The 24910-nt window shown below is 31.1% G+C and overlaps 3 protein-coding genes across 3 annotated transcripts; 2 read left to right on the plus strand and 1 right to left on the minus strand.

Moving 5' to 3' along the window:
* The first annotated feature begins 13368 nt into the window (after window positions 1–13368).
* LOC131841685 (rab11 family-interacting protein 2) lies at window positions 13369–17677 on the plus strand. Its single transcript, XM_059189999.1, has one exon. The coding sequence runs from the start codon at window positions 13497–13499 to the stop codon at window positions 14925–14927; it is 1431 nt and encodes a 476-aa protein (XP_059045982.1). The 5' UTR covers window positions 13369–13496; the 3' UTR covers window positions 14928–17677.
* Window positions 17678–17780: 103 nt separating this feature from the next.
* On the minus strand, window positions 17781–19063 carry LOC131841684 (protein KRTCAP2 homolog). Its single transcript, XM_059189998.1, has 4 exons — window positions 18936–19063; window positions 18691–18845; window positions 18124–18251; window positions 17781–17912 (listed from the first exon to the last, which is right to left on the minus strand). Exons 1-4 carry the CDS (start codon window positions 18937–18939, stop codon window positions 17804–17806), a joined length of 396 nt encoding a protein of 131 aa, XP_059045981.1. The 5' UTR covers window positions 18940–19063; the 3' UTR covers window positions 17781–17803.
* A 392-nt stretch (window positions 19064–19455) lies between these two features.
* Window positions 19456–24860, plus strand: LOC131841683 (hydroxymethylglutaryl-CoA lyase, mitochondrial). The gene is made up of 6 exons (XM_059189997.1): window positions 19456–19858; window positions 20652–20797; window positions 21566–21689; window positions 22177–22389; window positions 23442–23630; window positions 24440–24860. Exons 1-6 carry the CDS (start codon window positions 19793–19795, stop codon window positions 24713–24715), a joined length of 1014 nt encoding a protein of 337 aa, XP_059045980.1. The 5' UTR covers window positions 19456–19792; the 3' UTR covers window positions 24716–24860.
* Window positions 24861–24910: the final 50 nt, after the last annotated feature.

Raw genomic sequence — 24910 nt, forward strand, 5'->3', positions numbered from 1 at the left:
AATTATTAATTCGTTGTTTAGGAGCAGAGACACAAAACAATAACGAATCTTTGAATTCTTTGATTTGGACTTTCGCTCCTAAACATCTTCATTCTGGTCCCAAAGTTGTTGAAATTGCTAGCTACTTAGCAGTTATTATCTTTAATGAAGGTTTTCAAGGTATTTTTATGTCGATTATGGGATGCCCTGTTGGTCGTGAAGCCCAAGCGTATGTTGAGAAACGGGATGAAAAGCGAATCTTACGCTCTGAGCGGCGCGTAAGTGATGTCGTTAAACAAGCCAGGATTGACTCAAGAGCTGAACAATCTGCTTTAAAAGAGTTTCACGAGGAAGAGGAAGGAATACTCTATGGACCAGGCATCGCCGATTGAGAGTAAGTTGATATTTTAATAGTTTTTAACGGACTTGAAACTTTAAACGCGTTTTTCTCAAAATAAACGGCTGAATTACTTGAAATTTACAGGGCACACTCAATATATGTAAACGCATGGAATGAACTATTATCAATCGAAAATTTTCAAAACTTCGATTTTTTTATAGCAAAAAACAAAAAAAAAAACGCCTAATTTGCAACTTTTATTTCAAATGTCTATCAAAAATCCAATTTTTTTTATATTCATTTGATTATAGGTCATTCCGTGCTTTTAAGCCTACAAATTAAAACGCCGTTTTTTTTTTTTTTCAGATAAGCCGATCAGCCGGAATCGTGGAGGAAGTGGGAGCTCTTTTTTTCGAGGCGGGGGTGTTCAGAGCGCTGTAACTCTAGTTTGACTGAATATTTTTAGCTGAAATTTTATATTTATACTGTCCAAATATGTGTTAATAAATGATAAAAAACTTGAAGCTCTAAATATTTACTGGTCGTAGAAAAAAAATCCTAAAATATCCCTAAAAAACAGGCCGTCACATAGGAAGACCCCCTTAATAGTCAACCAGTCAATTAAAAGCGTATCGACAGTTTTATAAGTTCTGGGACGTCTCTTTTAATAGCCACGACACAGTTATGAACGGTGCGACGCTGTTATAAGCGCGTCGTCGCCTTGTATGTGCCGCGAGGTCTTTATAAATCATGCGACAGGTTTCGCCTGACATTTTTTAACTGATAGTTGGAGGATAGTAAGAAAACACCATCATGGCTAAATGTTTTTAAGCGACACGACAAAAATAGCTAAAGAGCATATTTTTCATTCAGTTGCCCATTATGCTTTGATCTGTCTCCAAATTCAAGAGAATGTATTAACTGAAGTATTGTATAATAAATTCGTAATTTATTAGTTATTCAACTAATTATCAACAGCTTGTATATTCTAAAATAGGTATACATAGTAAGTGGTATTCAAGATTGCGAAGCAACTAACTCATCAATCAAAGACTTCAGCGCGCTCCACCCAGACGTCTCCGACAATCTCAGTGAACTACCCTCATTTATAATTAAAACGGGTCATGATCAGCTATAGATTATAAATAGAATTTGCCGTGCACAATGTAGTATTCATTTATAATTTAATCATTAAATTATGTAATGTACCTAAGTAACTTTACCAGGTAGGTACCTACATAGATTACAAAGACTAATCACAGTACATTTTTGTAGTAAAGAAAACTAAATAAAGTGCCAGTCTCGTGGAGAGGCACATGTCGAGTAGTGGTACGTTAATATTTATTATTGTGATGATGACTGTTACCCATTTTTTGAAGCAGAAACGTACAAATACGTCAATCTACTGATATAAGGGAAGAAGGGTGAATGGCGTTCACTTAAGGAAAACATGGTCTATTTTATAAATTATTTATTGCAAATCAAAATTTAAAAAAGTAACAAAGTCTTTAATTATCGAGTAACCAACAATTTAACAACAAAAGCATATAACTTTATTCTACTAGTAGTAGGAAGACATTATTTAAAAAAACATGTCTGAGCCGCATTGCCCTTGACTCTGTGTAATGCCGATTAGGGTACAGAGTAATGTCTAATAACCAGTAAAATATATTAATTAAAGAAATATTCATAAGATCAATCTTATATAATAAAAGTAAAATCTAAAATCCTCAATTATCCCCATTTCTACTTCAAATTACCCTTTTTCAATTGATGAAATATAGTACAGGCTTAGATGTCAAATCAACTTCAATTATTGTAATATAATTTAAAATAGTAATAATTATTAGAAGTGAGACAAATTAGAAATAAAAATATTTTATCCTTGGATACATAAATCACATATGTATCTATCTGCAAATCCCACCCTGAACATGTAGCATGAGCCCACAGTCCACAGTTGGTACAGCGACACCAGAATTCATATTTTTTCCAAATTCCTGTTAAATAATACATTTGTTATAATTTCTATCATCCACATTCATTTTGTCGTCACTGTCATCATCGCAAAGGTGCTCTCTACTCTGTATCTACACTATCTGAAGAATTTTCATGCAAATTTTTCTTTTAAGATTTTTGTATCATGTTTTTTTTCTTTCTTTTGGACAAACTTATTTTAATCGCAATCGCATCTTAGTTTTCCCAGATTGAAGGTCTTTTTCGGTCTTTTCGGTCTAACAATTTTAGCGGTGATCTTTTAACGTTTTCTTAGCATATGTACAATAATAAAAAAAATAAGTCACAAAGGGGTAATTGCGCTCAGGTGAGCGGTATAACCCCCAACCGGTCGTTTTGTAATTATGTATATAGAAATTTAAAAAAATCATACGCTATTATTAAAAATTTATTTAACTACAGGAGAGTATTTTAATTAAAGCTTTAATACGCAGTTACTGTACTGAGATATATTATGTAATAAAAAAAAATTGGAACATATATTTCTTGAATATCTTCAGTTTAAGAAATATATAATTTCTTAAACTGAACTTACTACTACTTTGATACAAAGATATAAAACTACTTGGATGTACTTTAAGTTCAGTAATTCCACAACAGAATGTAGTGCTGAACCGTTAGCCAGCAACAACGAAAACAATTTGTAACTAGTAACTGGCCACTACGTACAATTAATCTAAGAGAAAACAACTAGAGTAGTTACAGTTCGATTCCCCAAACCACTCACCAGAAGCTAGCCTAATGAACTTTTGACTCGTTTTAATTAAATGGTCATGCTTCGCGAAATATTGAGCCTTTGAGTTAGATTAAATTTTGCCACCAACTCTGCTTAAGAAATGTAATTTAGATACATTTACAAGTTGGTTAGTTATAATTGCGGATCTCCGCAATATTTCAATGGGTACCTACATCTTGAGCCTGTGAATGCAATATTAAGCTCAGCATGAATCTATTATTTACTCCCACAATACGAAATACACTCTGTAGGCTTTAGAATAGGTACTATTGTTATCTGTAGGTTGTAATGTCAATGTGTTATACATTGATACCTACTGAGATCATATATTCGAACATATAAATTATTTTTCAAACGTAAACTTAATTTTTTTTTGTAATTTATACTTATGGGCTATCCTTTTGTTGTTATTGTATTGACAAATATTATATCCGATTATACATACTCTCCAGTGCATATAAATAGAGATTTTGTCCATACCATAATTATATTTCTCATATATTATATTATATAATATATGAGAAAAAGACAATCATGTAACAAACGGCTATTTTCGCATATAACCAATATTAAGTAAGGCCTGTCTTTAAGAAAGCTTATAGACAAAAATCATTATAAGTATACTAACGAGCTTAAAAAAAATCAATTAAACCTCATTTTTATTTTAAGTGTGTTATATAAATGCTTCATTCTTATAGGCATACTAAAAAGAAAGTAACGGTTCGACAAGTAGATATTTATTAAATTAAAGTAGGTAACGTGTACACTAAATTAATTGAAACATCCATAAACCTTTAAGTTTATAAGCCTCTTTTACAAATTATACCCCTCCTATATTAATATTAGCGACAAAATTGTTATGAAAATGCATTTCCAAGAGCTAACGCTGGTAATGCGATGTCAAAATCAATCATTGTCATATAATTATGTTGTAGCAGCCATGTAATATGGCGCGTGGGGAAACTGGATCAATGGCAGGCTTAATAATGACTGGACATTATTTTCACCTTTTTATATAAAAATAAACAAACTTACTATTTTCAATTATTAAGGTCGTGGTGACCGTAACACTTGACATGCAAGGTTCACTGTCTCTTAGATTACCTTTTTATTTTTGCTATCGGTACCTCCTTCGCCAGAGATTCAGTCATTATATAAACCGACACGCAAAGATTTTTTGTGTCGGTAGATTTAAACTCTTTTTCAGATTTTAACTCCTCTTTGAACTTTTGGATATAAGGCAGGGAAGATAAGCACTACTATATACGACTCTAATATCTATGTACATTCTGTAAGTTCATTAGACAAATGATTGAGCCCGTTATGGCTACTATATACATAAAACACATAGAGCATTTAAAAAACTAAATACATACCTATTGTATTCCGTATAACAATAAAGAATAAGACTCGTAAATTATTTTTTTAATAAAAATCAGTCATGGATGTACCGGAAAGGCCATAACAACGTTAATATCTACTAAGACGCAGTTACAGACATACATATTAGTTTATTACGGCTGTAAAATATGTAACGTTTGTGACCGAAAACGTAAAACAAACAAGGTAATATATCTGAAACTCTCCCGTATCTAATGTGGTCATACAGTGTAACCAAGGCTTACGTTTTCAACATTAAGTACATTAGTACTTAATGCTGAAAACGTAAGCCTTGGTAGCCGTATCTGTTCCCCTTAAATCCTATAGACTACTAATAATTAAGTCATATCATATAAGTTGGTACTTAGTATCATTATCCTATCAACCGACTTCAAAAAAGAGGAGGTAGTAGATGCTTTGATTTTCTGTATTTTGTAAGTTATAGAAATACTTGTCAATGGAATAACAAATATGTATATAGGTACTACATATATTAGAAAGGAAGGTACTTTAATATATTAACTAATTTCTATGATGTATGAAAAAAAATATTATTATTTTGTATGATTATCTATTAGTGTTGGTACTATATAGTCGGAGTTGTCTACTGCCCACCTTCAAAAATCATTTTTTTTTTTTGATAATATAAATGCATCTTATAGTCATGTCATCATCATGGGTGATTTTAATACTAATCTATTGAAGGACTACGGTAAGATCGATATTCAATTCTGCCGATCTGACTATTTTACCTTTAAGACCGACCCAAAACATCGACACGGACGATTCATGGCTGGACCTTATATGTACCTCTTTAACAAATCACGTTATTGAATATGATCAATTGTCTGCTCCTGCTTTTTCTCGTCATGACCTTTTGTTCCTCTCGTATAAAATTAAACCAAATAAACCGAAGCCTATCATTACCAGTGTACGTAATTTTAACAGAATCGATGGCAGTCAACTTAGACGCGATGCTGCACTTATTGACTGGAAACCGCTGCTAGATGCTACTGATATAAACATGAAAATCTCCATTTTTAATGCGCAAACTTTAACTTTATTGACAATATATTTGCGTTTGGATTACGGATGAAACGTAAATCAATGGCGAGAAGAGATAGGGCTTTCCGTACTTTTAAGAAGGATAGAAACGCTACTGACTTTCAGCTCTTTAAACGTCTGCAAAACGCCGACATATCCATAGAAATGTTTTAAACTCTCCTTCGGCAGATGTTTGGAAATTTCTCTTGGTTTTGGAAATAATATTTTACTCTAACGTCCCAATAAATGATTCAACAAGCACTTTTCCTTTGTGACAACTCGACGCAATCACTAAACATCTTCATTGCCTGCACTTTCATCTGACCTTTTCAAGTTTTCTCCAGTAACTGACGACGACATACGCAAAGCAGTTCTTTCCATCAAATCAAACGCTAAGGGTTATGACGAAGTGAGTAAAACTATGATCCTTTTTTTATTAGATACATTTCTTCCAATTCTTACTCACATTTTCAATTTCTCTTTATCTTCTGGTAATTACCCTAAATTATGGATAAAAGATTTTGTTATTTCTCTTGCCAAAATCTCCAATCCAACACTTCCCAATCATTTCAGACCCATCTCTATCTTGCCTTTTCTCTCGAAAGTTCTTGAAATGATTGTAAATAAACAAGTTTCGTACTTTATAGGCAATTGTAACTTTTTAACACTAAGTCTGGTTTTCGGGCTGGTCATTGACTTCTTAATGTAACTGAAGAACAATCTGAATTACTATTTTAGTTCTAATAGATTTCTCATGAGTTCAACTGTGTCGATCATGACCTGATCTTGATGTTACTTTCTCACCTATCGCCGTCAGACTGCATTGGTTCTCTTCATCGCCGATGGTCGCCAGCAGGCTGTTCGCTCTGGGAGGACTTGTTAACTAGTGATTTTAACGGTGTTCCACAAGGCTTTAAACTTCTGTTTTCTCTATTTATTAATCTTGTTGTCTCCCATCTTAGTTGCTTTACCATCTATATGCAGACGATTTACAACTGTATGTTCAATCGGAGGTTAACGACGTCTGCAGCCTTGGGTCGTCTGAATGTAGAACATAGCCCGCTGGTCCCATCGTTTTGGTATATCGGTAAACGAATAAATGGAATAATTATAGGGACTCAAAATTCTCAAAATTCAATCGGCAAATCTAAAATTTTCAGAATAATATTATCGATTTTTGTTCCAGTGTTAAAAAAGGCCTATTAAAAAAACTTGCAAGTGCCTAAGGTGTGTCGCAGGGTTTTATTCTCCGTATACTATATCGCTTTAAATTCTTCCTTCCTTCTTCCACTAAATTGCTCCTCGTCCAATCTCTAATATTCCGCACTTTGATTATGACGTGTGTCTTTCTAACCTCTCTCAGGATCAGCTGAATAAGTTGGACCGTCTGCTACAAATTAAAACGCTGCGGAAGTTTGACCACGTATCTAATTTTTTTTCAACTTAAATGGTTGTCTATCCGAAATCGCAGAGATTTGCGTATCCTGTGTACTCTCTTCTCCATACTTTTTGATCCTTCGTCTCCCTCTTATCTGAAAAATAGATTGCAGTTCATCAGTGACTCTCATTCCCGTATTCTTCGTTCATCCCATAATCTCCTTCTCTCAACCCCTTCCCATCACTCAGGTTTTATAATTTCGTTTACTGTCCAAATATTGTCTGGAATAGAATACCTGTAAACCTGCATAAAGCATCGAGTAAGCCCATTTTTTAAAATAAATTATTTAATTTTCTTCTGAATCACCAAAATGAGTTATAACTGTATTGCATTGTATTAGTATTATATTTATCTATATTTAAAATTAATGTATGACATTATATAATATCAGGTATACTATATATATTATTATTTGTATATATTTATTTGCATTTCATATGTATTATATAATATTTATTAAACTTTGTGTTTGTTTTTATTACGCTTTCTGTATACCTAAAGGTTAGCTGGTGGAGAATGCCATATGGCATTAAGCTCGCCTTTGTACAAGTTTTTTTTGTGCATTAAAGAATAAATAAAATATATATAAATATATATTAAGTAACATATAATGTAAGATATATCAACTCTATGTACTAGTAAAAGTGTGTATTATAATAAAATAACAACTATATAACATTAATTTAACTATGTCTCTAACACAATTCACTTTAGGATTTAATATACAACCAGCACATCCTGTGCTCAAAGACCGAATGCCGTGGCTTTTTTTTTCGAACTACTCTAATGCTGTTGACGGCAGCTGGCCTTTACAGCTTCACCGGACGTTAGGGGGCGAGTGCGGATGGCACTCTAAACCCGCGGAAGGACTTATGGAGCGGCTGAAGCTGACGGATACGACTTTAGTCTGAGGGCACCACTAGGGGTTCGAACCTCGGCTCAGGCCGTCATAAGATCGATCCCCGTTTGAATTGGATCGATCGGAGAGGATGCCGTAGCTTACAAAAACCCTCCCTTTTATACAGAGAAGATATGAGTGAGGGTTATACGCAACTAATTTAACGATACCGAGTAATAATGAAACTACTTTCTTTTAATATTTCCAAAATATCAGACTCCTCGACAATATCGATGTGAACCCTAACAATAATATGAAAATAAGGTATTTCAGTATTTAAATTACTTATTTAGTACCCACGGTCAATACAATATAGGCTTTCTTTATTTGGAACCAGGTGGAACTGTCTCCTAATAACTATAACATATGTTAAAGGTTATTTGAGTTAGCACTACATGTGATATAGTACCCCATACAAAATTTAATTAGATGTACTTACATATGAAATTTGGTAGATACTTACGCACAATTTATTCTTTGTACCTCGATTGTTATACCTATCGTCTAAAATCGGATCCTCAGTCACAAGGAGCTGGATTAAATTCCCAGTTCATGCCAGTATCAAATGCATTCTTTATTTATTTACAAAGTCCAATTGGGAACGAGGTCTATGGTGTTATGGACTACAGTAATAAGGTGTTAAAACTTAAACTAAAGTGTATATTTAAATTGGGTATGAAACAAAATGAACAAGGACTGTTCCTTGTCTGTTATATAATATGTCCGTTATTTGTAACAAATTCAAATAACATATTAGGTTAATCATTACTCATGCAGCAATTAGTAGTAATAATATAAGCATATAATATTAGAAAGTTTTATGATGAATAAAAATACAGTGCGCTTTAATAATCTTTTTTAAAAGACATAATAAAATATTACGCCAGGCAGGCATAGAGATAAAAATATTGTCAAAAACCCTGTTTAACATTAGGAGAATACAGTTAATATTTTAAACGTCTTTGGCTTATATATTCAAATGACACGTCAAGCACCTACAACAAAGCATAGTTTATTTCTATATCTGTAAGTAAAACTGTCAAACGAAGAAACGATCGAAATGGATTCATTCTACTAAAATCTGTGTTTGCGTTTCATTGTCTCCAGAGCTCTTAAAATATTTGGGGTACTGTTACGAGATACCTTGTACTCGTTGGACGAACCCAACGTAACTTAAATCTCAGTGTTCTACTAAAATATTCAAGAGTGCGTATTTCATTGACCTACCTCTCTGCACCTATATTTTCCTTTGGGTTGTGTAAAATTACGGGTTAAAATCGTCACTTTGAATTAACATCGCTACATGCACAGCACTCCTAATAATTAGCTATATTTTCAATTCATTGTTAAATTAGGCTAATAATCAGCTTTAATCGCCATTCGTTACTAGATTAGGCTAGCTCGTTGTTAGTCCAACTTGTCAATAAATCGATCTTTTTGAGTTCTACTGCGAGTAGCGGTGCTAAAGAAAACTCCAAAGATTGTTCTTTTTGAGTGAGGTATTTTGCATGATATAGTATCTCGAAGACTACCTAACTGCCTAGTTGGAGCGGCACTGAGTCCAATTCGTCAATTGACCTCTCGATGAAAATTGTCCATATCTTGAAATAAGCTGTTTAATAAAATGTAGCAATGACTTCTCTAAGGGTACTTTATTAGTTTTAAGATTTCATGCATTAAAGTGAGTATTTTAGACACCCAGATTATGTAGATATATTAAAGAAACAGGGCATGTATTCTTTTACCATTGTAACAAATGTATGAAGTGCTATTGGTGTCCTGCGCGTATTATTTTACAGAACACGTATCCTACTACGTGGAAGACGTATCTAAGCACTTCTCTTAATATTTTAGCATTAAACTAAATTAGTTTATGGAACAAGTCTCTTTGCGGACGTATTTCTTAGATACGATAATTTTTTTTATATTAAAGAAAGAGAAAGCAAATCAAATCAAAAAATATATTTATCTAGGACATTTTAGCCGCTAATGAACGTCAAGTTTTTATATTAATATTTTTCTCCCTACCATCTAGTTCAGTATACAGAATCAATTGACAAGAACTGTTGAGATACTCAACTGAATTTCCTTTTTTTTTTAAAGTTAGTATTTTTACATTGTACATTTATATAGGTGTTTATTTCTAACATTAATGAAAATCCCGTGTATGAGCACCTATTGGCATGCACGTTTGTCATTTAAGTATTCGTTGAGTGAATAATAGACTATGCTCAGTGATTGTGATATAACAGATGTTTGAAATTTATTTAAAAAATTATATTACCTTCATATATATTACAAATATTTCGCGTCCACATGATTGTTTGTTTGACTATGGTATCACGTGTGGGTATATATTTTTTTCAGTTTACATGGGAATATAATAATAACAATTAATAATGTAAGTAATTATTACATTAATAGGAAACTTGCTCAGACGGAAAGTTAGGAAACATACTTATAATTTACTAGCTACTCGCCCCGGCTTCGCACGGGTATACATGTATTATATATATAAAACTTCCTCTTGAATCACTCTATTTATTTAAAAAAACCTCATCAAAATCCTTTGCGTAATTTTAAAGATTTAAGCATACATAAGGACAGACAGCGACAGCGACTTTGTTTTATACTATGTATGTAATAATGATATAGAATAACATTTTTTCAAATTATGCATAAAATAAATTGAATCAATGTTAATAATATATGTCTAATAGAATTTAAATTATTATTTGTCTACAGCGCTACTGAATATTTCACATAACCATAATTTATATTAATTATTATCGTGGAATTTCGACCATTAGGCAACCACTAGTTTAAGTATGAGTCATGTTTATCAATAACTAGCTGTACCCGTGGTTTCCCCACATGAAATATAGCCTATGTGTTATTCTGATGTATAAATTATATTTTTGTAAAGTTTTATTAAAATTCATTCAGTAGTTTTTTCCAGAAAGAGTACCTAAGAAATATTCATCCGTCCATGAACTTCTGAGAATATAATAGATATTAATAAGATAAGTGCCTAGGTACTTGGGTATATTACTTACTTTGGTAAAAACAGCCTATAAAACTCATACATTAAATACATAAGTATCATCTGTTACAAAAACTCCACACTCCACAACAAAACAACCTCGAAATCAAAACTTTCTAAAAGATCAAAAGTTCGAAATTATCGACACTAAACCTCGTAGTTTTAGAAATCGGTAAGAAAGAGAAATATTTCATCATATTAAATAGATATACATATTAGTTAGCATATACCTAATATATACCTAGTAGTAAGTACCTACAATATCCCAAATTTGGTCCTATTGACATAATTGTCTGTAATCAGGCGGATGATCGGATGGACATTAACTGATAGTTCAATTAATTCCTGGGATGCGACAATGTACTTTATTTTGTTGACATCGCAATGTTCCTGGTCTAATTGACACATTGTAATTTATTGAATACACTATATTGGAGCTACTCGTGAAACTTTAGTACCTACCTTCGTAATAAATTTATTTTTTTTATCCTATTTTATAAGTGTATAAAATATGTTATTTAAATATTAATGGCAATATCGCTCTTATTTATATAGTTAGTTATTTTTATCACTAATATTAACTTTAACCACTTTTACGTACAAATAATATTGCTACGCCTTTACTTTATTTATATAAAAAAAATCAACAGTCTTATCTTATAAATAAATTTAAACGTTTGTTCTCAGCATTATTAAAATGTATTATTTCTGAATCAACAAGGTCCATATTTTGCTGTCATAATATAATTAACACTGGAAATGAAATACAAATATTTGAAAAATCTTATATAAAATCCGAAATAATTCCAATCAAACAATAAATTCTATTTGATCAGCACCAATTTATTATCTGCCTTGTAATCATTGTCTGCAGCGCAGATAGATGGCTATTTTTTATTTTTCGAATATATATATGGAATGGTGGACTATGGACCACGTGGAAGTCGACCTAACATGGAAAATTATTCGCAGTGATAGAAGAGGATTGTTAGTTATGAAGCCTAATGATTTAATTGCTAGCAATGTTCTATGTCAGGTTAACCTCCAAGCAATCCAGAAAAGCAAGCAAGAATTTATCACGATGGTTTGCAGAGGGAACCCCACTGCAAACCGTGATCGTGATAAATTCCTCAAGAATTTGCTACGATATGCTAACTAAACTGATCTCATACCTTCCGCCACTGTAATCCACCAGCGTAAACCGTTTGCCCAGGTGAGAGCACCATTCCATTTTTACTCATTATAAAAAAATAGCAGTTGGGTCGCCATTTCCCGTTACTAACAATGCCTTCCCCCAGTCTACTTGTATTAGACATTTGAGGTATTTTTAATAAGAGTGGTAGTAAATAGGTATGTTTATATGGAGAAAAGCATACTGGGTAGGTAGTTTTTATCCCGATCAATATGTTCCAGTCACGCGAACGAAGTCGAAAATAAACTGAAATAATAGGCACTTACAAATAAAATGTACTACGTACTAATGGTATTAATGAATGTGTCCACTAAACCATAGGCACTGTAGGTAGGTATATGAGTATGTTTGTTTTTTTTAAACAATGAAATATAGTAAACAGGGTTTTTAGTCCTCTATTGTGCTATGCTTTTCCATAAATTGGAACAATTAGGCCTAATGAAACACATCCGATTCGATACCTAATGTAGGTACTTATTGGATTCAATATCTAATGTACCATGTATACCTATAATAATTATATATACTAAAACTACTTTCAAGGTCAGAGGCATTATCAACTGGATGTTTTGGTGAACGCAACATTTGAACTTACAACATTATGGACGTAGTTCAGGATAGTAAACTACTAGGCCATAACGCTCTCATTGTTACATATTTTAATAATCACAAATTATACTTTAATTATTTTCATTACTTAATATTATTTCAAATATTGCCGTATATTCCGGTATATATTCAAACTAAAAATAGAGTAAGTATTAAGTTTTGGTCTCGAAAATGTAGAATGCAAAGAAAAATACTAAATTTCCGTAGACTATAATCTTACCTATATAATCCTATAAAATGATGAATACATATGTACACGTATTTAAGACGGAAGAGCGAAAATGTCGTATAAAAATAGTGTCGTAAAGAAATTGAAATGGGAATTCTTGTCTTACTAAATTAAAGAAAAAGAAAACTAAATGAAGAAGATCATAAAGAACAGACGAATAATATAAGACAGTTATGAGCCGGTGTATTATATACAAATGGAACATACTACAAATGGAACATAATACAAATGGAACATTAAAATACCTTCCCTTCATAAGTATGAAAAAACCACCGTAAGTAAAAAAAATGTTTTATTAGAACTCATTTATTTATTGTAATTGAAAAATATTTCGTTTAGGAGATTTTTCTACTAAATTTATGGGGGATGTTGATAAAATTTGGGGAGAAAGTAACACAATCTGGCAACGCTGGCGCTATCATGTCAGAAGTCGTACTACTCTGTGCATGTCATTCATAGTCCGTCCATGATTCATATCATCATAATCGTGTCCAAATCCAAAATTGTATTTACGATTAGATGGTTCAAAAACTACCTTCTTAATTTTCTCATATTTCAGTGCGTTGTGCTCAAATAAGATCAAATATTCACAATGTGGGATCCAACTCACGTACAAGTTACTGTTCAAAAAGCTCGTGGACTTTTAATTAAAGGGAAAAACGGAACAAATAAGTGTTTTGTGACTATTGCTCTTGGCAAGCAGAAATTCCAAACATCCGTGAAACATAAAGCTACTGAAAATGTCGATTGGCAAGAGGAGTGTGATTTACCTATTCCAACACAAGGAAATACCGCTGAAATTGTTTTGAAAGTCTGGGACGAAGACATTGTTAAAGACCATTTATTAGGTCAAGTATCGATTCCGTTAAAAGACCTCGATGTTTACGAGAGGCCAAGAAACCGTTGGTACACTCTACAGGGTAAACCAGGTAAAGAAAATGATAAGAAAAGAGGCGAATTAGAGGTGAAGATTGGTTTCACTGTCAAAGAAGGTAGCCTAAATGATCTAAGTAAGAAAGATAAACACAAATCGTCCTTATCTAGTATTGCCCAAAACGTTGGTGGCAGTCTCATGAGTATTGGCAGTATCGAAAAACGGAAAAGTCTGAAGAAATTTGCCAAAAATCTTGGATCTAAAATTAATTTAAATAAGAAGGATAAAAAGAATGATTCATCCTCTCTTAGTGGGAGTATTGGAAATCTCAAGAACCCAGTAATATCCACAACAGATCACTCTACACCTAAAAGGCTACATGAAGAAGCTGATCCCGGTGTAATCAGTGAAGACGAAGATGAATTTGCTTTTGATGATCTATCCCACAAGAGCTCAGCAAGTTCACTGAATGTCCACTCATACTTGCCCAGAGGATATAAGTATACTCCATCACCAGTAAATGCATCATTAGAAAATTTAGGAGGTGGAGAGTTCTTGAGAAGATCAACAAGTAGCAACTTGGCTAATTCTGATAAGTCAGTGCCACAAAAACCAGTACGACTAAGTTTGGACACTTTCACACCACCACAAGCACCAACGCAAGTGATTGACAAGAATGATGAATGGTCTCAGAAATTATATTCCCGTCCTAAATCCAACAGCCAAAGCACAATTGAGAGAGAGAAATCATCAAGTTTGGAAAGGAATAATAAACTTGATAGTCCTAGTTCTTTAAAAGAAAAACCAAGTCCTAAATTCTTTAAGAAATTTGGAAGCAATAATAAATCAAAGAAATTATTAGAGGAACGTATTATAGTTGGTGAGGAAAATATTGTTGAAGAAGATTCAATTAATCCAGCATACAACAGCATTCCTAAGTCAGTGTTACAACAGTTTGATGGCAAGTCACGGGAAGATCTAATTGTCCTTATCCATCATTTACAAAAGGATGCAGAAATAGAAAAGAAGAAAAACAAAGACTTGGAAAACTATTTAGATGAACTTTTACTTAGGGTGATGGAGACAACACCTAGGATTCTACAAAATCCATACCATAGAAATAACAGTATGCACATCAGAAATAAGTGATGTACTTGATTGGGTACAAATTATCCAGTTAAAGGATGACATTGTTAATGATAATTTGGCATGACTGTTCCGATATTTGGTAAAATTATTAATTTATATACCATGTTAGAAACTCTAATTGATATAACCATAACATTATTTATTATATTTCATATGTTAATGCCATTACCAAATTTCAAAGTTAATAATTACATATATGTTTTGAGAATGTAAATAACTCGGTTCTTACCTATATATATTTATATTAAAACTTATTATTATTTCTATTATAATTATTTGTAAAGAATTATATAATCAATTTTCTCTCTCAGTTATGTGTGGCAAATTAGTCAAGGACTTTTTTAGTTTCATGACTTAATAGCCACAATTATTTTGGTTACAAGAAATGACTAAATCAGGTAGTAGCATATTATTTTTCTGGCTATGTCAATTAGTATTTCCAATGACAATATGTACTACAACTGTATATAGATTTTTTTCTCTCAGTATGTGTGCATGCATATCATAATCACAGGGAAAGCACTTGGTAACTAATTCCCTTTTAGTACTAAAAGTTAAGACCTATTAACAAATTTCATTATTGAATACTTTTTTCCATTTCTTTTAAATGCAGAAAATGGCTTTACTGAAAATGTTACAGTGCATTAGAAAAAAATTGTTAATTACACTATTTAAGAATCTTAGGGTTTAATTTGAACATATTTAGCATAGAAAAAAGTATGCCATCTCAACATTTCTAACTGTTATACATTTATGCAGTGAAAGGATCAGACACAGCTTGTTTGGTATTTCTGTATTAGTTTTATTATCATGTTTGCGACCATACTGATATGAATTTAACACTTATGTAAATCACTTTAGTTGTTACATTTTGTTTCTTAATTTACTTTAATACTTTCATAAACTTAAAAATCCATGGAGAAAGTAATATGTTGAAAGTAATAGTGCTATAATGTCAAGCTAATGGTATAATATTCTTGACTTTCGTCACATTAAAATGAATAACAATCTATTTAATATTCTAAATGTTGTGCCTTATGTATATGTATGTATCTGTGATAAAAATTGGTTAAAATTTAAGTAAATTTATGCAAATTGGTTTCAAATTTCTATCAGGATTTCATTATCATTTTAAACATTTGTAATAGGCCCTGTTTGTACAAATTATTGTAGACACAACTTACAATTAAGTGAAATATTGGTCTGACCCAACATAATGCATATTTATTGTAAGAATATATACTTAATATATTATAAATAAGTATATTATATAAATATGTGCCAAACTTTTGTCCCGCATCGTATAGATACACTCAGAATTTTTTTTTTATTTAAATTGTAAAATGGCCTTGATATTTTGATAAGTGAAAGAGAAATAAATATTGATAGGTAGATAGGAGGTGATGACATACAAGCTATATGTCATATAATATGACTCATATTATTTAATTATCTAAAGTCTTTTATATTATACGTAATATGCAATACTCCTAACTTACTATTTATTTACTTACATAGTAATAGTTAAGTTTAGGAAGTTGGGAAGTAATGAAGCTTAACATTTGGAAAATCTCATTGTTTACATATATATATATATATATGAAATGTAGGTAGGCTATATACAGAGAGATAATATTTAATGGAACTGCCAGCTACTGAGTACCAACTAATAATAATAACATATAGTTGTTATTAGTATAATCTTGCAAGAGTCATATATATGTCTTACTCATATGGTTGGCAGGGATTAAAGAATCCAATGTAACCAATATCTATAGAAATTACATGTTATAGTCAAAGAGAACAAAATAATAATGTTATATATTTACAAATCATAGTAATTTACTTGCAGGATGAATTAAAAGCTACAGAATGCCTGGGTTACTATATTATAGAAGGAATTTAGTGCAAAGTTTTACTTTATTTAAAATTATATAGTTTATGTAATATCAGATATTGAACATTTACAGTTAAATATTTTAATCGCAATTATCACAGGGTTTAAATAAATTGCTTACATGTTATTTAAGTGTCATAGTTTAGTCTAGTTGTGATATCAATCATCCTATGCCTTGGTATAGGATGTTAATGTTATTTACAATTCTTTTTTTTTAAAGGTTCAAATGCACAGAACAAAGTTGTAATTTTTGTTTAAGGGTTTGTGCAAGAGTACACTGTCGGGACACTAGTGGACGATGATAGAATCTATGAAGTCAAGTCCGCCCATTGTGGTGAATTCAACACGAATTAGCCATATTGGTTTTTTTTGATGACTGTGTGGAGGTTAATGTACAATATATTGCTAGCAATGGAAACACTAGTCGCCATTACTAACAATCTCCTTCCCCCAACCCCTTTGGTTGTATTATATGATTTAGAAAAAAGTAAATTTTTTTAGGTATTATATTTAATAATAAGTTTTTTTTAAATACTACCTAATATGTTTTGATTTATAATTTACTATAAATAAGTAATAATATAATAGTAAATATGTAGTAAGGTAGTAAGAATTCTAAAAGAAAATCATATATTTAGTAAAAGCAACACATAATTTATTTTTATAGATATAGACTACCAACTCTTAAGATTATTAGTCTTCTAAAAGTTAAGAGTAAAGTATGTTTAAATAATTAAAAATATATTCAAAGAGCATGCAACCTTTTAGTTTCCATGTATACTAATATAAGTGTTCTGTACCTACTTATTTAATAAACATTAACATTTTGTTAAATGCTGCAGTTTTATTTTAATAATTTATTTAAATTGTTAAAATATATATATATATATATATATATATACTCCAATAAAACATAGTTTAAAGTATTTAAATTTAAAAAAAAAAAATTTATTGCTGATAAAATATAATTTTATACAATTTATTTGTGACGTCGGCTCTTGACTGGGGCTGATGCTGGAACACTGGCAGCATATGTCTTTTGAGACAATTTATTCATATAATAAATGGTTATTATTGAGAATATTAAACTGGAATGAAAAAAAAATTATTTGTAATATTTACAATTTATAACAAGTACAATATTATTATACATACAGATACAATAAATTGGATAACAAATATTATTGTGAAACAGCTATTTGTTAATTTTAAAAATTATCTATGTCAACTACTACTTCTAATTAATATTTGTCTTGTCATACAGATAACAGAATGTGAACAAAATTAATTTTACTTTACCATGTAGTGAAGCACACTCTGTGTACCATGCCCGCGGCTACCAATGCTACAGCCATAGACAATACTATTTCTGTCAACTTTAGCTGAAAGTTCTTGCCAAACAAAGTGGCTTCTAAGTTACCAACTGCCTGTAGTCCAAATTAAGGAAAAAATATAAATTTAAATTAAGAATTTCCACAAATATACTTATTAATTACAAGGTTAAAAATTTAAGGTATCTTCATTTATAAATCTGAGGAATTTGAACTTACTAATTTATTAATTATAAATACAGTTTTATTATATTTATAACCTTCTATTTGTCGTACTTTTTACAACCCCATTATTATGTTAGCCGCTTGCCTACATAATGTAAAAGTTGCTATCCATTTGTTTTACTGCTACCATTTGCTGGCACATATTCTAGTTAAAACTTTATCATGTCTGTAAATGTATAAGAGATCAATATTATGGTGATAAAGCTGGTTTAACGATAGATACCGACAATACCATTTTTTCAAAAAACAGTACTTGCAATAAACTAACTTAATAAACTTATGGTATAAAAAAATTGATTAAAAAGGATACAGTAACAAAGAACATAAACATAACTGAACCTAAGTAGCCACCAAATATTATTGTGATTGGTGATTTAATTAAGAATGGCTTGTACATTTGCATCCCAGAAAATATCAGTAGAGCTAAAATCGAAGATAGTACGAAAGATGTGGCACTGTTGACAGCTGAAATACGATAAGTTAAATTATTAATTATTTCGCCTTTCATAGAAAATCCACAATTAATTTAGTTCATAGACATAAAGTATACTTTACCCATTGTTTATGTAAAATTATTAACGATGTATTTTATAATTACTTAAATTTATTGAAAGAAACTATTAAACCAAATCCTATAACATATATTAAACCGATAAAAATGTTATTGACATAACCGCAGATCAGTGTCCTAATTTATTTGTTTTATTTTTTTTACGGCTCTGGTTACAGACACTTATAAATAAATGCAGAATGAAGGGTTCGAAGAAAAATCCCCCCATAAAGAATAGTACATTAGAGCATCTTTTTTTTTTAATTTGTCATTAAAATAAAGAAAGTTTCTTCAAAATCTGACTTTTGGTGTATTTAATAAATTTGGGAAAATTAAACAGTCATCTAGTAACACTATCTGAGATGTGAATCTGTGACATTATACATATGGCAATGTCAATGTGCCATTGGGTACAGAAAAAATCTCCGACTAATTAATCGATTGTTTTTGTTAACTTAATAGTAGATTTAATTAAATTTGTTTCAATTAATGGAAACTATTTTTAGGCTTCTTGGCCTGTGAGTGTGTTATTGTATTTTATTAACTCACTTGGTCGCATAATGAAATAAATAATTCAATTTATTGTAACATTAAAATCGATATTTATTGTATAATTTTCCATTCCTTTGATATACATTAGATATTTTTTATATTTATATTTGTCATTATTTGTATTCTTTAACATCTCTATATAGTTTGTGTCAGTCGTTTATTGTCACAACAGCGACCTAATAAATACCTAAATATTTGTTATAAGTTTAACAAAACAAATAATGTAGATAAGTATAATTATCGTCACGTATATTCCATTTACTTTGTAGTTATCGTTTCCTAACGTCAATTATTGAAATTTTCTTTAAAAATGTATTTCTTAAAATACAATTATTCTGTTAGTACTATTACAAGATGTTACCTTATCCGGAATGCGGTAAGTTCATTGTACATATATGGCTGTGGAAGTGAAATGCAAAACTACTTGAAGGCTAGTGTAATCCAACGTTGTCTCAACAATAATAGTATTTTGTTTAGTAATTTCGCAGCTGTATCTTGATTTTATAATAAAATTAAATTCTTAAAAGAAGTTAATTATTCAATATTGTTATATATTGGTAAAACACATGAAATAAAAAAAAAGAAACATTCCAATAAGAGACAAGACAATAATAAATTAAATTTTATTTAAAGATAAAAGAGCAAAGTAGCTTACAAAGGAACAGTGAAGGAAACTGAATGAACTACTATATCCAAGAATAATATTGTTATAGATGATATGAATATATAGGGATTCACTTCATTCAGAACTCTGCCATTTAGTCATGACAAGAGTTGATGAAAACAATATTATTATATCAGGTTTCTAATATAATTGGCAGTATGTACAAACAGTGGTCCATATGGTGGACAATTCTTTATTATATTATTATAAGTAAAATATTGATATATTTGAACAGTAAATAGATAGAAAAGTAAAGATTTAAAATGTAAAATTTCTATTGTTGTTATTATAGAACTATTTAGTTAATTTAATAAAACGACCATTTGTTTATAAATATTGAATATTTACAATAGTAAACCTTATGATTGAATTGGATTTATTTTTTATACAATTGAAAACCTTCAAACAACCTTTAACCGCACCTAAAAAAATAAATATAGTATAACTATTGTCTTTAAATATAAAGGATGCATGTTTTACACATATAGTTATTTTTTTATTTCAGAGTAAGGTGGCATCTCAAATACGAATATATGAAGTTGGTCCAAGAGATGGATTACAGAATGAATCTAAATTTGTGCCAACAGATATTAAACTGGAACTAATTAATAAACTTGCTGCAGCTGGAATTAACAATATAGAATCTGCAAGGTCTTGACTCTCACATTTTTGATGCTTTTTCATTAAAAACTAAAATTAACAATTTTATCTCATTATTTACAGGAATTGAAAAGTGAAGTTGTCTGTGTATTTGTTACTTTTTCCTAACTTAATGGCTGTATGAACCATAATGAAATTTTATCTGAAGATAAATTCGCATCATCAAAAGGAGATAGGCTATCTTTTATATATAACAAAAAACATAAGTCACAAGTAACAACTAGTCATTATGAACACGAGAGTTCTCAGCAGAACTTTTTTTAACAAAAGTTAAAACTCAAGATTCTGGTCATCTAGAACTTTACTACAATCAACATGCAAAATTATTATGAAGTTGAATTTTGAATCAGACAAACAATTTCATTATAATAGTACTCACTTAAAAAAATACACTTAATGGTTAATAATTATCACATATCAAAATTTAAAATATTCTTAGGTAAGTTGTAGGCACACATAAAAAGAAAAATTGTCAAGTCAAATGTTCCCAGGAGCAATTACAAATGTAGATTCAATATTTTGATAAGAAGGGTCTACATCAAAGAAATTGTAATTACATTTGTTAATTACAGAAATTAGCATATAATAATAATACCACCAAATTACAATATTTGTTCTGGACCCATTATTTCGTTATGGAACACCCCCTAAAAGAACCGCACTAATCACATTTTAATTTAGTCTTTTTTGGATCTCATTTGTCCATACTAATCTTGTAACTATATGTATATAAATATAATCTTGTTGTTTTTACAATAGCTTTGTAAGCCCAAAATGGGTGAAACAAATGAGTGATGGTGTAGATGTAATGAAGAATCTCAATAGAGTGTCTGGTGTCAATTATCCAGTTCTAGTTCCAAATCTAAAAGGCTATGAAATTGCTGTAAGATTTTTTTTTCTTTTGCACACCAATCATTGTCATTACCTTGCCTTTATTCCGGTACATACTCCCTTTTTCCACCGAACTGTATAAGTGCAGTTCCTTTTACACCCTACATCCTAGTTTGCATATCATATTTCGCACGGTCCATGCTTGTTTTATTTTGTTTCCCCTGTCCCATTTCTAGTAATAGTATATTCAATATGGGTATTAGAGGTGGGATAAAACAGCAGTGAAAAATCATGATGATTTCACATGTACAGAACATTCAATAACATGGCTAGTCATAAAATTAGATATGGATTATATTTAAATCACTTCATTTTACTAAACTAACTTATAATATTTTTTTTTTCTATCTAATATATGAGTTACTTGCTGTGAAGAAAATGAATTATACTTAATATAACAAAGAAGGTGTTGTGGGTTAGGGATTTACTACCCTATATTACACCAAAATACTTATATATGAAAGGTTTATGTTCTGCAGAAACAATGCAATGTTGAAGAAGTTGCCATATTTCCTGCTGGCTCTGAAGGATTCTCCCAGAAGAACCTGAACTGTTCTGTTCAAGAAGGCTTACAACGATTCAAGCAAGTTGCTCTTCAAGCTATTAAAGATGGTTTAAGAGTTAGGGGCTATGTATCATGTGTTGTGGGTTGCCCATATGATGGACCAATCAGCCCTAAGATTATTGCAAAGGTACTTTTATAAATGGATAGATGTGGAACAGGATGGAGGAGGATAGGATGACCATGAAGTCAGGTTAGTTAGCACATTGTACATATGATGACACTAGTAATTAAATAACGATGCCTTGTAGACTAAACCGTGTGGACACGGATATCAGGCTATATTGCAAATAAAAGGACCATTTAGTTATGGCCTTAACTTAATAATATTATAAACGCAAAAGTTTGTTAATACGGATTTTTGTTACTCTTTCACGCAAAGCCTACTGAATTGATTTTGATGAAACTACAGTAATATAGATTATACATCAGAATAACAGATACGCTATAAATTTCACGCGGGTAAAACCGCAGGCACAGCTAGATTATGATAATTTACCTAGCTAACTTTCTACTTGTCAAAATATTGGGTGTTCCAATCTTGTCTTGCAAAAATTGTGTCATACAGACTAATATCTATTTCAAGAATAATATACACTTGACTAGATATCGCTCTTTAGATATTCAGTCATAGCAGTAAAGAAATAATAGAATACTTGACTAGAAAATATTACAATATTTTCTTTCAACTATTCTCATTGTGCTATCCGCGGCTGGACTTTACACGGTTACCGGACATATCTCTGTGTGCTGAGCGTACTCCAACCTAAAAGTATATTTACTTATGTTTCGGTTGAAGGCCAACCTTGAAGGTTGAAGGTTAGCAGGGACCTGACGGATATTACAATCTAAGGGCATTTCTAGGCATTAAAGTCCTATATATAAGTCGCCTCGGAGGTCTAGCGGTTCAGCATACCACCTTACTTCCGTTGGTCGCACGGTACAAGTAGTTGTATTCGTGAGTATGATTGTTTGTGTGTAGGTATGTAGGTATATTATGTATGTAATTACCAAAAAAATGTTTTCCAGTATTTCTGTCAGTTGTTTAGTACACATAACACAAGCTCTGCTTAGCTTGGGACTAGATGGCGCTATGTGAATTGTCCTGAACATAATATTGTTATTATTAATGATCAATCTGTTATATCTATTGCACAAACATATAAAAATATTTACACTTAGATAACAGAGGAATTACTGGAAATGGGCTGCTATGAGGTGTCGCTCGGTGATACAATAGGAGTCGGGACGGCCGGTTCTGTGCGGCGGTTGTTACGTGAAGTTCTTCAAGTGGCAACACCTGACAGGCTTGCTCTACACTTCCACGATACTTACGGTCAAGGATTGTCTAATCTATTAGCTGGTCTAGAGGTATATGAACATGTAATTCCAGATTATGCTTTTCATAATGCCTATGCAAATGTTGTCGAATATAGTACGAGACTAACAGGACATGTTTCAAACATTCGTCAATATTACTTTTTTCCAAAATTTATATGGTGTTATGTTCGCAAAAAAAAACAGTCAAACTGATACCTAGTTTTTGAAGTCGATTAATAAAGCAGAATCACTTAATTCTCTACAGTTCATCATGATTCATTCTTCACCATACGCGCATCCCCAGTTCTTTATTTATGTTATACGAACTTTTCTAAATTGGCTTGCGTATCTACATACGGGATTATATCTGAAGATGTTTGGTGCCTTCAAATAACATGGTATTCTACTTTGAAGACCGAGCGATAGATGTGATTGTAAATAGTCGGTGATTAACAAAAAAATCTACACGTTTACAAAAAGAACATAAACAATTGTATATTTTTATTAGGCAATCTAGGTTATTTATTGCAAGTCGCATTGAAAATGGAATATCAATAATATAAGTCATAACCGTCCGTTCCAATTAGCAACATATTTTATTATTATTGAATTTCTAGAACTACATTTATCAAACTGTCAAGTGTCAACAATACGAAGTATTATTAGTAGAAAGATAAAGTTCATATCATAAGCCTTATCTTGTTCCAGTATACACGTATGTGTATGTATGTATTTGAGAATCTGTACAATATAATCTTTATGAACAGCTGAACTAATAACTGGATTTGATATTATTATAATAACACACCCATTTTTCTTGAAATTACTTTACGTAAAAATCATCTATCTGGTTTTTGCAGTTCGATATCAAGACGGTTGACTCTTCAATTTCTGGTCTCGGCGGATGTCCATATGCACGTGGTGCGAGTGGCAATTTGGCCACAGAAGATCTAGTGTACTTCCTGTATGGTCTGGGAATCAATACAAACATAGATTTAGTAAAGCTTATCGAAGCAGGTCGCTACATTTCTAACTTTTTAGGCAAACCAACAGAGTCTAAAGTAAATAGAGCGTTAGGAGATAGATTTAAAAATCACTATGATATTATTAAGCTAGCTGCTTGTGAAGTTAACTAATCATAATGTACCTAAATAGGTATATATACACATAAACAATGTGATGCATAAGTACCTACAAAGTGTTATGAATATGTACGTACAGGTTCAATAAAATTTAAATTACATTCCTATCTTTATACAAATAAACAATATTTTTCAAGCACGTCTGTTGTGTCATTTCAATAATTTTACATACCTCCATACAAACATGTA

The sequence above is a fragment of the Achroia grisella genome, unplaced genomic scaffold (genome assembly GCF_030625045.1).
Source record: "Achroia grisella isolate CSIRO2021 unplaced genomic scaffold, CSIRO_AGI_Agris_v1 utg18712, whole genome shotgun sequence".
Lineage (NCBI taxonomy): Eukaryota > Metazoa > Arthropoda > Insecta > Lepidoptera > Pyralidae > Achroia > Achroia grisella.